The sequence below is a fragment of the Hylaeus volcanicus genome, chromosome 6 (genome assembly GCF_026283585.1).
Source record: "Hylaeus volcanicus isolate JK05 chromosome 6, UHH_iyHylVolc1.0_haploid, whole genome shotgun sequence".
NCBI classification, from domain to species: domain Eukaryota; kingdom Metazoa; phylum Arthropoda; class Insecta; order Hymenoptera; family Colletidae; genus Hylaeus; species Hylaeus volcanicus.
The window spans coordinates 12,953,250-12,967,343 of NC_071981.1; the positions used below are offsets into that span (position 1 = coordinate 12,953,250).

The 14,094-nt window shown below is 37.9% G+C and overlaps 1 protein-coding gene across 15 annotated transcripts in view; it reads left to right on the forward strand.

Annotated features, from left to right (window-relative positions):
* Positions 1-14,094, forward strand: part of LOC128879107 (CUGBP Elav-like family member 2) — a 547,103-nt gene that overhangs the window by 289,997 nt on the left and 243,012 nt on the right. For all 15 annotated transcript variants that reach the window (XM_054127956.1, XM_054127957.1, XM_054127958.1 and 12 more), the window contains one exon: positions 9,766-9,935. In XM_054127956.1, the coding sequence (XP_053983931.1) occupies positions 9,766-9,935 (170 nt within the window). The remainder of the gene's footprint in view (positions 1-9,765; positions 9,936-14,094) is intronic.

Sequence of the window (14,094 nt, forward strand, 5' to 3'; positions counted from 1 at the left end):
TTTTTAAAAGGAACATATGCTCCGCGAAATGTGTCCCCTTTGAAATCATGCAATTTTTGTTTAACCCTTTGCACTCGAGGCCTTTTTTTCTGGTATCTACCAGCAACTCGAGATGCTTTCTTAGCATTCTATTGCCACGAATGCTAAGATTATATTGACTTCTCGAATGAGATCTCTAATTTGAGATTTAAAAATCAGGTCACCTTTGCTTCAACGACAATCACTTTATTGGCACTTCGAGTTCCAAAGTGTTAGGTAGCCTAATCACCATAGCAGATTTAAATAAAGCGCGTAAGATGGTATGAAGGTAGTAATGATAGCAATCATGCCATCTGTGTGCAAATTAGAGTATTTACTGGCGTTTTCCTGTTTCTTCTTCTGTTTCTTTTTGCGCATTATGTATGTATGATCTCTGTACAACGAACCGCGTGGCGAACGATCAAATATATATTTTTTGGAAATTCCTGAGTATTTGACTAATCACTAGTGCAATATAAACTCTAAAACAAAGAAATGAAACCTAAAGAAAACCTAGTGGTGACCGAGAGTCACCTCTCGAGTGCAAAAGGTTAATATCCATTTAGTTATTTATTGTACACGCCGCAGCATTCAATGTACCTTATTCGTATTCAAATGTCTAACCTAAAGTGACTTAATACAATCGATGTAAACAAGAGCGTGTCTAACGCATAATTCGGATCAGCTTGATATCCGTATATAAAGTTTCTACGGTGTAATTCTACGGCCATTGATAGTCGTCGCCGCGGCAACATCAAAGGTCGCGTCAGTTTCACAAAACTCGTCGACTCACGCAACAAGGACTTAAGGCGAACGCATAATTGTAAGGAGCATTTCATTTTTCGTTTGCTGGCCTATTTCCGTCCGTACCGAAAGGTTCGCGCGACAAACACGAAACCACGACGCGAGACTGGCTCGCCGAGGAAAGATGAAAGAGAGGTAGCTGACAAATAGAAAAGGAAGTTGGCGGATAGAGACGTAAATGCGGTCCTTTGACGTAGCTCGTCTATTGGGCCAAGCCGCCGTTCCCTTTTGATTTCCTACCTTTGCCTGTGTTTCGCACGAGGATTCTATCTTTCGTGTCTCCACCTTCGACCTCGCCGCCATCGAAAGCGGAAGGAGCAACGTTCTCCATTACCGATTAGATAAGGATCACGACGCGTGTACATTCATTCGTACCGTAATCCCCATTGTGGCCTGATAATTGAGCGTTTGGCTATGGCAGGAACGTATACGAGCCATTATTGTCGTGACGGTATCAGTGCAGGTCGTAATTTGTTGTCGCTATGCGTCTTGAATGCGACTCGAGATTTACTACGTTCCCGTTACGTGTTGCTCTAGATTTATTGTTTATCGATCACAGACGAATGTTAAGATCGCTGGAATCGCTTCTTCCGATATGGATCGGATTAGTAGTTGTACACCTTCGTTTGGTAATAAATTGGATTATCATAAACATAAAATAAAGAAAAATGGTTAATCGAGAAGTGAATTTAATTAAGGGATCTTTCTGGCATGATGACAGAAAAATACAGCATACTTTAGGAATTTTTGTTGAGGTCTAGAAAATAAAGAACGATTCCAATGCTGTTTCTACTAATAATACTATTCAGAATGAATATAAAAATACTTTTCTGTAGGCTTTATAGAATTTATTTAGCGATTTTTCTTATTTTTTGTTAAATTTTATTTCATACGTACAACAGACAACAAACATATCGGATAATTAATATTTAAACCGTTTGGAATAATTAAATTCAGAGTCCTTTATACAAAGTGGCTCATATTACGAATTCAATTTTGGTTTTATAATTATTATACAATAAAATTCTGCGAGACTTTTATTGTATAATTATTTCCTTTAGCCTCGGACAGCAGCAATGATTAATTACATTGTTTCCGCACGATAGGTCTCAATTATTTTCGAGAATTATTCTATAATGTAAATAGCTTCTGTAATACATATTGAAATTAACGTTTTGCTTAAGGGCACACTTTCTATTACAGACACTAACTGCTCTAATTAAATGGTTCGACGAGGAATTTAATATTCGCGTAGCAATAAATTTCATTTTAATAACATTGTTCAGCGCTGTGACATTTTCCATGAACTTTCTACGAGAATTACTCACGCTTCCCTTTTGCAATGATGTATTATTAGGAAGAATTGAAACAGTCGACACGAATATTTATTGGACGGGAGTATATAATTAATATCATTCATGACATGAAATTAAAAGTTCTGGCGCATTCCGCAATAGGTGACTCGATTGCACTGCGCACTCAATATTATCGCCAGTGATTTTCTATTATTTTTTATAGAAAATTTTAAAAACCGATTCAGTAGTTTCGGGGATTGCATCCTACATACAAACAAACAAACAATCTCTATCTCTTTACAATATTATTAGTAGACTGCGGATCTTTATGCATTTATAGGACATTTGAATGTGCAAGAACCTACAAAATGTAAACAATATACAAGAATACAAAAAAGATTGAAAGTAAAATTCACGTAATAATATTTGCAGAATAAAATAAATTCCTATTCAGGTACAATTTTTGTAGGCACGTTCGCCAAGATTTTATTTTACATAAAGATCCGCAGTCTAATTATTAGTATATAATTAGGACTGTGCGCCCCGTCACGTGATTTTGAATTTCTATTGAAACTTTTGTTTCTCGTTGTATATGTACAAAAAATATTAAATAAATGAAAATTTGCACGTGTCATTGCTATAACGCACAAGTACGATTACGAACTCCAGTTCTATATCTGATATTTACGAACGCCGAATGTTACTGAATGAATCGGTTTCAATAGGCAACCATCAGTAACGTTCGTTTGTAATTTGAATACATAATAAATGAATAAAGAAGCAATCCATACATTTTTGCTCTTAGTAATAGAGGAGAGTGGAACAATGACGTCGAACGGTATTTTGTACATGTATTATATTTTTTAACCTAATGTTAATATTATGTATGCGTGTTCGAATGTCGCGCTATAAGGAATCGGCGGACCATCTAGCAGCGATGCGGTGCGAGAGCACGATTGTCAGAGTTTTGCGAATTCGGTTGTTCTCGCCGAGAACAGAAGCGATAGAGAATGTTTCTTATGTTATATATTTAATAAACTGTTATTGGTATAACGGGTACGACGCGTTGTTCCTCCGGATCCCAGATACAACAGTTAATGTTATTTTTTAACTTATATTTTTACCTAGAGTGCGGCCCGCTGTATCCTTACGCGTCATCGGAGTGGCCCGTGAAACTATTTGAGTTGAGCAGGCCTGGTATAGATAATTATAAATCCCTAAACACATAGGAAAATAAGAGTCGAAAGAACAACTCCTTCTGTAACCAACGATTAATCTGTATCGTACAGCAACGTCATATGCTAATCCATGATTATCCAGCGGAGGAACGTTTCGCGGAAGGATTGACTGCTTGATCCGCTCGCATAATCCGTCTTGTTTAGTTAACCTACTCTCCGATTAGTTAACCTAGTCCCGTCTCTTTGATTTCGAAAGAGCATAACCCAAGCCTATAGGGGAAGTCTCCCAGGGGAGCCACGTAGTATTGTAACGGCTGCTCTTTCCTCCTCGACTCCATCCTCCGGTGGTATGCTCTATAGATCAAGATGAGAGGAACCGGTCGGCTGGAAAATCGTTTTAAACCTCCCCGGCTAATATTAACTTTCCCTTATCGTTTCGCGAAATTCCGAGATTCTTTTTCGTCTCGCATACCGGATCGGAGGGAGGAGAGAGGCTGTCTCTCTCGCTAGGCCTTCCCGCTCGCCGAACGATACGGCGAGCCTTCTCGATTTACTAAGCCCGGGTTTAATTGCTGATAAATTTCTTTTTCAATGAAAAGCCCCCCCTTAGCGCTCGCGTTTCTAGCGGTAATTAATTTCGATCGGGAAACGCACACCGTTGATTCTCACTAGCTCGCAAGGCTGTTCGTAGTGAGCAATTAATGGGACGAGAAAAAAAGTTGTTGGCTTTATTCTGCGATTACATCGTACGGGGCTGGGATGTTAAGAGGGATGAACACGCGCCGGGTCGAAAATTAAGGGCTGATTTTCTTCTTTGCTAGTATTTAGGCAATTTTCGCGATGTTTCCGCAGCCAAAGTACTTCGTGTTTTTTTCGAAAATTGGTACGTTTATTCGTTGGATCATCGCTGGAGTAATCTTACTGTAAATAAATATCGGGACAACTCCTGTGGGTGTATTCGGCAACATAATGCGGAGTAAAAAGTTGAAGTTGGTTTAAAGTTACGTTTAATTTGAACGATACATTCAGCAAGAAGACAGATCATTCTACTGATAAAACGATACGAATACGTCGCAGTACTGGTTATGAACGAAATTCGACTAACTAAATGCACGGAGAATATAATTTATAATAATATAAAAGAAGTACAAACATATTCTTCGCCGCACAGTGGTACAAAACGGCTCTCGGCGATCAAAAATCTGTAACTTTAGTTCTACTGGAGATATTTTAATGATATTTGGAGGAGTTTTGCTTCACATTATGGCCATTAAGTTATATTAATATAAAATATATTAATCTAGAGGGTGACGAAATATTTACATATAAAGTACAGTGTGTTGAATATCTTAGCTATATGTTATATACTTTGTGTTTTATAATTAAAATTCACATCAAATCTGTTAATGAATATGAAAGAAAAAAATTCGATTACTTAAAAATGAATACACACATGTTTTAACAGTGGAAATAGGTTAATCAGTAGGTGACTGTCTTTTTTTTTCCGTACCTCAGATGTTTCGGTCGATACAGTTAACAATGCACATTTTCACACTCATACCACGAGAAAAAGAATAACGAATAAAACACTACGTGTCTCTCTGCTTTTAATTTTATTATGTTTTCCGAGAAGAAACTAATAGCAATTGGTATACTCATTACCACGACGAAACTAAACAGATATGAACGTTACCTTTAGTTTTGTAATTGTAATGGATAAAATTCAATCTTGCAGTTGGAAATAGAAGTGAATGTTAAGTAAAAAATTATTAGGGTATATGGGATTAATACTTGTTAAATAATAACACTTAAAAAAGAGAAAGTACACCGAAAGTGCGCCGAATCGAACATCACTGACTGTAACATCATCAAATCAGCTTCTTAAAATTTCAATTCAATTCAGTTCCAACCATTACGATCAAAGAAATTCATTCCACCGTACGACTAGAACCTTCCAATCGCGTAGTACGTGCACGATTACACTTCATCGATGGTTGAACATTTTCGTACGATGAATAGCAAACTCATTTAACTATGAAATCTTAACTAAGCCATTTCGTATCGTCATCGACAAATATTTCCAAATCGTCGGCCTTTTTATTCTCGTCACGAAACCCAGCGTTCCCCTTTAAAATCGCAGAGTCAGAATGTTTAAGGGATAAATTGTTAATTACGCTCGCCATCGATCGAATGGTAGCTACAGGAAACACCGAGACCGACGATAAACCGCCAAAAACATAAAATTACTGACGCTTGGGTGTCGCGGTATTGCGGCCATTATACCAGACGATGGCTGATAATGGACACAAGTATGAAACAAAATTATCAACGCCGTACCGTTCCAACTTTATCTCATTAATTATTATGCACTTAACGTTGCAACGCAATGGCACAGCGGCCACAGTTGCCGAAGAACTTTTGCCTCTGCCGTTGCATGCCGCGCGACCGACGATGACTTTTAAAGTTCGGAGATTTATAGTCGGGCTGGTAACGGGACAAGAAAGTCCGACCTGAAGGGGGGCGGGGGCGGTAGACGGTGTTCCGAAAGAGTTTGCGGGCGTCAAACCGGTACACCGGTTCACTATTTTAACGACGAACTTTATGCAGGCACGATTTTACGCTGCAACAAACTGGCGCGTCTTTGTGGCGTAAAACGTTAATGCTTTCCGTTCGCACGAGTAGTCACCACTCGACGGTAAGTATAACTCGTCGGCCGATTAGCCGGGTGATGCGAAGGTGCTGGGAATATTAGGTGAGGATCGCTTTCTTTGATGCTTCTCGTACTAACACGTCGTGTAAGGGATCTCGAGGTAACACGGGCATAGTCTAGTTTTCACAATGCAAAGAAAAATTAGAGGAACGGAATTATTCATGATGGATAGTTGCTGTGAGAAGTAATGCATGCAGTGGAGTGTAAAGTCGTACGTCGAACGCGTTGAAGGTAATATGGACAGGGTGGATTCACTTGCATCTACTTGTCGATGTGTCTCCTATTTTACTCGTCAATCTGCCTATCGACTTATCTGCTATTGTACTTATCAAGCTACTTGTCGATCTACATATTAATCTATTTAACAATCTATTTGTCAATCTGAATATGAATCTACTTGTTAATTTTCTTGTTACTCTATCTGTCCAATTTATCTGTTAATGTATCTGTTAATTTATCTCTCAACCTACTTGCCATTCTAATAGCTGCCAATCTACTCGTCAAGTTTTGACCATATTTAAAAGGAAACATTTCGCGAAAATCTTCAGTTTCATTCGTTTTCCACGTACTTGGTAGCTCGAAACGTCCACGAACGTCAAAAACTAGATTCGTTCCCGTATGGCACGTCGTGGTTTCGCGACCAGTGGTAAACTCGAACGAAGTTGCTACGATACGCCAAGCAGAAAATTATGAGGATCGTCGACAGACGAGCGACAAGATAATCCGTTTGGATGAGATCGAGGGTTCCTAGGAACCGCCTTCAATTTCAAACGCGTGTAATCCGAACGAGGTTGCCGCCTGTCGACGAAAGTAGCGCATAAGTTTTAAAAGCGTCTGCATATGAGGGGTCCACGGTTAAATGTGTTCACAGGGGTAATTAAACGTACAGTCTTTGGCGACGCCCCCGTTGAAGCGCGAGGGAACAGTCGTGTCCTGGTCTAGAGAATGCGACCACCGTGCGTAAAATTCGATGGAACCCCTCGGCTGGTGGGGTGGAGTACTTGTTACATAACCGATAGGGCGGGGTCAATTTGATTACGATCGGAGTAAGTGGAATATACGCTTTATATAACCGACTATCTCGATGGTACCTTGGTTTGTCACGGAAACTGTGCATTGCGAAATCAGCGTAATTAAATTTACGATAATCAAACTATGAATTTGAGTGACATGTGGCTAACTGAATGGGGAAAACCTTTTTAGTGGAACAATAAACGTTTCTTGCAAATTTGTTGTGTTATTGTGTCGAGAACAGTATTGGGAATAGAGAAATAAACTGTTTATTGTAGACAATATTAAAGGATGAGAATCAGTAGAGTCTAAACACGAGATGTTAATAAATTCAACAGTCTATAATTGAGAATAAATCAAGAATTCATCTTGTTAAACAAAACATTATTGTCTCTATATGAAGCAATTTATAAAGTATTGTAGACTTACTTAAAAAATCTTTGAGAATACATCATTTGTAAAATGCTATCCGAAGTAATTGGATACTCTCAAATCAAACGAAATAATTGGAAACGTTTCAAGCTCGTTATACGAAACGTGGTGCGAGTCTGATAATTTTCTCGTCTTTTTTTTTTTCATTTTACGTTCGTGCGCTCGAATCGAACGCTTAAAGCTTAAGTGTTTTTATCGCTTTGGTAATGAGCTCTATATGGTGAAGTATAGAGCTCATAATATAAATACCGTACAAACCAATTTCGAGTGCACTTCACTGAATGAAAATGTTTGTTAATCCGGCAACTTCATAAGTACGTATTATGCTTTCCAAAGGACGCTCGTTGCGCGTGTAATATCCATAATATCGTTAAATAAAAGAACAGTGAAATGGGCGATTACGAGAGCGTAGCGATTATATTTCCAAAATAATGTTTCCAGTTCGAATGAGAAAAACACCCCAAGGATACAATTGCAATACTGCGCTTGAAAAGACACTGACTCCTTTTTTTATTGAAAGGAAGATGTAACATAAATATTGGTAACAAAACATATACATACATATTCCAATATTCTGCATATTCTGATTTGAAATCTGAGCACACCTGTAAATTACTGTTTTTCTGGCTACCAGGAGTACAAATTGTGTCAAAAAAATTGAAGTAAGTTTAAAGTCTCGCCATTTTCTCAATTTTTTAAAAATATTTTTTCTTCCTTTTTCAAGTGATGATTACCAAACCGTTAATGAATAAAACAAAATCAATTTTCATTAGTTCAGACCGCCACCAGGCGGTCTACGTAATCGCGTTTACATTCCGATTACATTCCGTGGCGCAAAATATTATACTTAACTTGGAAACAAATTGAGCAAGACGGTTGTACATTGAGCAGAATATTGTATACACGTGTATAAATAAACGTACCGCATTTTAAAAGTTCGTGTCAATTACTGTGGCTACAACAAAATTAAGAAAGTTGCCGTGAATCTGGTAAAAAGATATAATTTAATTGTAAAAAGTAGTAACAAAAATATAAGACATATGAGGATCAATTGTTCGTGTGAAAAGAAATCAAATAGTCCTTTATCATTTTCCGATTGGATCGTTCGTTACTGAGATATATGGAACTGAAGTTCACTCTCGAGCCATTCGTACTCAAAGGTCGTTGACCGAGCGGCTGCGCTCGCGCGCTCTCGCACGTGATCATGCGCTCTCGCACGTGATCATGCGCTCGCGCGCTCCCGCACGTGACTATACGCTCGCGTGCACCTCCACGTGGTCGGAGCACGCGGGAAAACTTCAATTGGCCGTATCTCCGTAACGAAGTCTCGGATTGGACAATGGTAAAGGACTATTTGATTCGTATTAGCACTAGGTATTCATCTTCAAGAAGTGTTCTATATTTTTACTAACAATCCGTATACCATGTGTTCCGAATACGGTACCATAAGTATTAGGTTGTCCAAAAAGTTTCTTTCGTTTTATTAATAAGTAATACATACACAATATTTTATGTCTAATGTTACATTATTGAATTGCGTACGATTCATTTTGCTCCATTACTGTTACAACATCAACATCTAAGAAATTAGATTGTCTATTTATATAAACACTGCCACACAAAAGAATTGAGTGCAAATTACGAAAGAAACTTTTGGGACAACCTAATATAAAACGTCAGAGCCAGTACGTTAGAAATATAATAAAAAAGTATTAAAATAAACTACGTACACATGTGATAGTGAAAGCGATCGACGACGTTCGGCAAAGTATGCGGCGACATAGTCGACGAGAACATGCGAGAGCCAACAAAAGACAGACAAAGGGCCAATCGAGGTCAAAAGCAAAAGGTGGTGACTTTAACAGTTGTCACCACTATAGCGAGGCAGTCTGGTGTTGGATCCCTGACAATGATGACGTTTAATAATAGTTTATTTAGCAAAGGAAGCCGGCTAGTGTGAATACGCGAAGACCAAACTAATACAGTTTATATTACAAGCAATTTAATAACATTCCGACTACAAATACTGGGTCATGTTCAAAATTCTTTCAAAAAAAAAAAAAAAAATTATTAACGAGTTTCTTTCTCGTGCAAAAAGTGAGTCACCTGTAGAATATGTAATAAATGTCATTTATCTCTATCATCTTTAAATTTCATCCATCTTATAGTATGTTATATTAAATTCAGAGAAATTCGAAGATATTAATCTAAATATAAAGTCGTAATTCCATCTAGGAATGCTTCTCGTCGTACATTCTTGTTGCAATAATCTTCCAGATGAGCCGAATTTTCATAAAATATTTACTGTTTGTTGCAGTATAATGAACAACAACAGTGTCGAGCAGCCAGATCCCGACAACATAAAAATGTTCGTTGGCCAGGTGCCACACGACATGGATGAAAATGACCTGAGGAAGCTGTTCGAAGAGTTCGGTCGAGTGCATCAGATAAACATCCTGCGGGACAAGATCACCGGGAGTCACAGAGGTAAGTATTCGATCGGCCCATGGCCACGTTTTATAAATTCATGATTCGGCTATCCTCGTGGTGACTCTTCGGGAACCACCCGAAGACTCGTTTCACGCTCGCTTCGCGCCCGTTCGAAAACTTTCCAAACGAAAGGGTATTATTAATAGTGACCGAGGTCGAGTGAAGAATATTATCTTTTATAAATAGAGTCTCAGTAATCGTGTAACAAAGTTCAAAAGTTTATGGACAGTATCTTTCTCAGTTCTGAATTAAGAAAGTTAACAAATGAATTTTAGACAAAGTAACCGGGCCTAATTTTGATAACATATTTATTATAGTATATTTTGATAGTTAACGAATGGATTAATATTATTCTTATAGAAGGTATAATTCAATTAACAACGAGTATAAATGTTCGCGGAACACGTCCACTTTCGATCTAATTGTGAGCACGTTGAGCCGAAACCGCGTTAATTGAATTATTTGATTTTTCTACGTTCGGTAATCCTTGGTATCGCAATATTCGATAACGAACCGATTTTTCATTAGTCTCCCGTGTAGCGGGAGACACTTTAATCTTGCGGCAATTCTATTAACTACACCGCTCCCGATAATCGGGTAAAATTGAATTGTCTCGCGGCGTTTATTTTTAATTGTAGCACTGCCCGACGTTATTCACGGGAAACTTCACCGATGCGTACTTACAATTAGTCGCGTGTTTTCGCGACTTCGATGCGTTTATTACCGTAATTATCTTTAATCGCCGATATTGTGTAGATGAAAAATGTCGTGGTGCTTTACTAGTGCTTAAATTTATCAACGGTGTAATAAATTTACGCTCCTTGGTATTTCATCAGCTCTTTTTTACATAATTCAACTATTGATTTAAATATGCTGGGTATAAAGGTGAGAATTCGAAGGAGAATCGATAGTTGGATCCATCGAGAAAATAATTCGTGAAACATTAATATTACAGAAAAGTTATATTCTCGATCATTGTTTAAACAATTATTGTTACTAATTAATGTAACTATCATCAGAAATTAATATTTAGTTGCCCCAATCAATAGATATTAAAATATCGACAAATTTCTCACGATTAATGTCTCGAATGAACACTTATTCTGAACCGTAATGGTTACTCGTGTTTAATCGAACACTGAATGATATTGTACGTATCATAAATGCTTAATTATGTCGGAGACATTAAGTTTTAATTGCATCCAATCAATACATATGAAAATATAGAAAACTATCTCACGGTTACTTTTTCTCAACTTTTCATGTTCGGAAATATTACTTTCTTGAAAACCGTTTGTATAATAATCGGAAACTTTAAAATGCATTAAATCTTAAAATTTAATTTTAGAGATCTTTACAGTATTTATAAACCAAGGGTCTAAACAATTATAATCCGGTTGTACACCGGTTGTCGATAAGCGTTTGATCGGTGGGAGGATCGACAAAGCAACGATAATCGATTTTCGCGTTTCCATGAAAAAGAAAATGGCGAAGAGACCGGTGAGTCCGATGCCTAGCCCTCTGTTCGCGTGCGATCGGCGCGCGGCGTAGTTGGCAGCGAAATGACGGGGCGTCGGTATGACAGGCGCGAATGGATTTGGAAAGGGAGGAAGAGGAGAGAGAATGGACACCATTTACGATGGTAGGAAGGACGATAAAACGTTGCGACACGATCGTAGACCGAGATTAAACCAGGCACTGTTCGCCCGCGCCGCGTGGACATAATTCGAGAATAGAATAATTCTCGCGCTCGAGGCGGAGAAGATTGAACGATTTCAGCGAAGTCCTGGCCCGATGATGAATCGTGACAAGGTTGTCACGGTTGTCAAATAAAGATATTTCATTTGCACGTTTTGGCGCACGCTGCATCATCCTTTAGGATAGAAAGGGATTAGTCATGTATCGGGAGAGGATCTGGAAGCCTCGCTTGATGGAGGGGATTCTTTTATACAGTTTAAAATTTATTTACAATTAATCCAATAGTATTTTGATCGTATAGGAGTTTTGATTATAAAGTTCATGTTCATATTAATTAGATAGGAGATTACTCCTGTATCAGGAAGGGACCTGGAAGTCTCGCTTGATAGAGGGTTGAATAATATTTATTTATAATTAATTCATTAGTATTTTAATCCGATAGTAGCCTTGATAATAAAATTCATTATTATATTAAACAGAAAGGAGATTAGTCGTGTATCAGGGAAGGATTCAGAAGCATGGCTTAGAAGTAGGGATTCTTTTGCACAATTTGAAATTTATTTGTAATCGATTCATTAGAAATCTTGCATTAGATGTATTTAAAAAAGAAAATAGATTTTGTCAACCAAAAAAAAAAACAACTTCTTCCATGAATATTCGAAAAATTATATTCGCGCTTGGTCTGTATTTTGAATCGACCATTTCTCGACTGATACATCCTTAACCTCTTGAGGAATATAATGGCACATAATGGTGGACAATTATAAGCCTCCATTCCAGTAGGTTACGGTTCAATTCGATAGACAGCAAACTAGTTCTTAGTCGTATCATATAGTTATAATTAACTGATTCGCGAGTTATCGATACGTCGACAGCCGTTAGCAGCAGCCCTGCTGCGCGAGCAGAGACAAGAGTCGACATCGGGGTCGTCGATAAGAAATATAGAAACCAGGGGAACTAATACGCTGTAAGGAGAGGACAGTCGGAAGAATACAGAGAAAGTAAGGGCATATTCGTATAAGGGGCACACGCGAAGATCGATGCCCAGACACCGGTGTTCGCCGGTCGCACATCCAAGGTCCTTCCTCGAGCTATTGATCGAAGAGAGAACCTGTGTCCCTTGGCCTTTTCCGCTGCCACGCTGGAAACGTACATCTACGTACATACCTTGTGTGCCCATGTGCATCCAACCGGCGGGGTTTCCGGAATTTGAAGTTTGCCTATCATAACTGCAAATATCCGGTCCGCTTATGCCATATTTACGTTCGTTTGACCCTTTATTTACTGAATTTCTCAAAAGTTTTTAGAATCTAGGCGTCCATCTTGGTCTCATATCATCTCCAAGAGTTGTCTGTAACAAGCTCCCAAAAGGAAAATGCTTGAGCTGCCATCCAACAATTAAACACAATATTTTTATTATTCATTGAATGTTGAATCGTATAAAAATTGAAATTCAATTGCATCGAATCCTGTAAACAAACGTTCACGTTACAAATTCCATTGTACGTTGCATCGATTATAGATGACTTTTACAAAAGTTTGACAATTTATTTATATCTCTGAATGAGATGTGACGTGAAACTATTTTTAATACTAACAACTGTGTAGAAATAATAGTATAAACGTAACGGTGTAAATACACGAAGATTGTTGATAATTTGAAAATATTAACGAGCGAATGAAACAGCTGAAATTCTATTTCAACGCATTGGAGACGGATTTAGTTGTTTCTCCTCACATTATTGTTCATTCGAGAGTTTCTAGAACATGTATAGTGATACAGTGGCTCATTCTGTAAACGTAATGCATCTGCTGGGTCGGCCGTAAATCAATTATTAGTCACTATTTAGGGCACAGAAAATTGCTTAGAATCCGGTCCGCATTACCCGAACGCCTCATTAATTATCCATGTTACACTTTTGTCTACGTGTAGCAACGAGAATGGAATTACGTGTTCAGTTTATAGAATTCGTATTTTCAATTAATTTTCTCGTCGTCGTCTCCTTATTAGTTCTCGATACTTATCTAATACTGCGAGCTCGGATTTAAATTCTGGGTATTCGAACTTGTGTCTTCCTTCGCCGAAAGTGTCTTTAATTTTTGTGTCTCCATGTTTTATGATTAGACAATATAATAATCCTCTTGGACGAGGAAAGAGAAGAAAGATGCGGAAGGTAGGAACGAGAGTAAAAAGTCAACAGAATGAGTTAGAGCACAGAAGGAGTACTAAGCTGCAGAATTTATAAATTTATAGCCAGCTTTAGTCGTTTTTGTTTCAGAGGCATGTAATACATATTAGGTAGACTTGAAAGTAATGTCGTTTCTTTTACATTAAATCCAAACAAATTTTTGATAAATTTCTATTTTTAATTAATTATGTAATTGCCCTCGTTATCAACAGCCTCTTGTTATCTAGTGTGCAAATTTTCAATGCCAGATCGATAAAAATGAATGACCT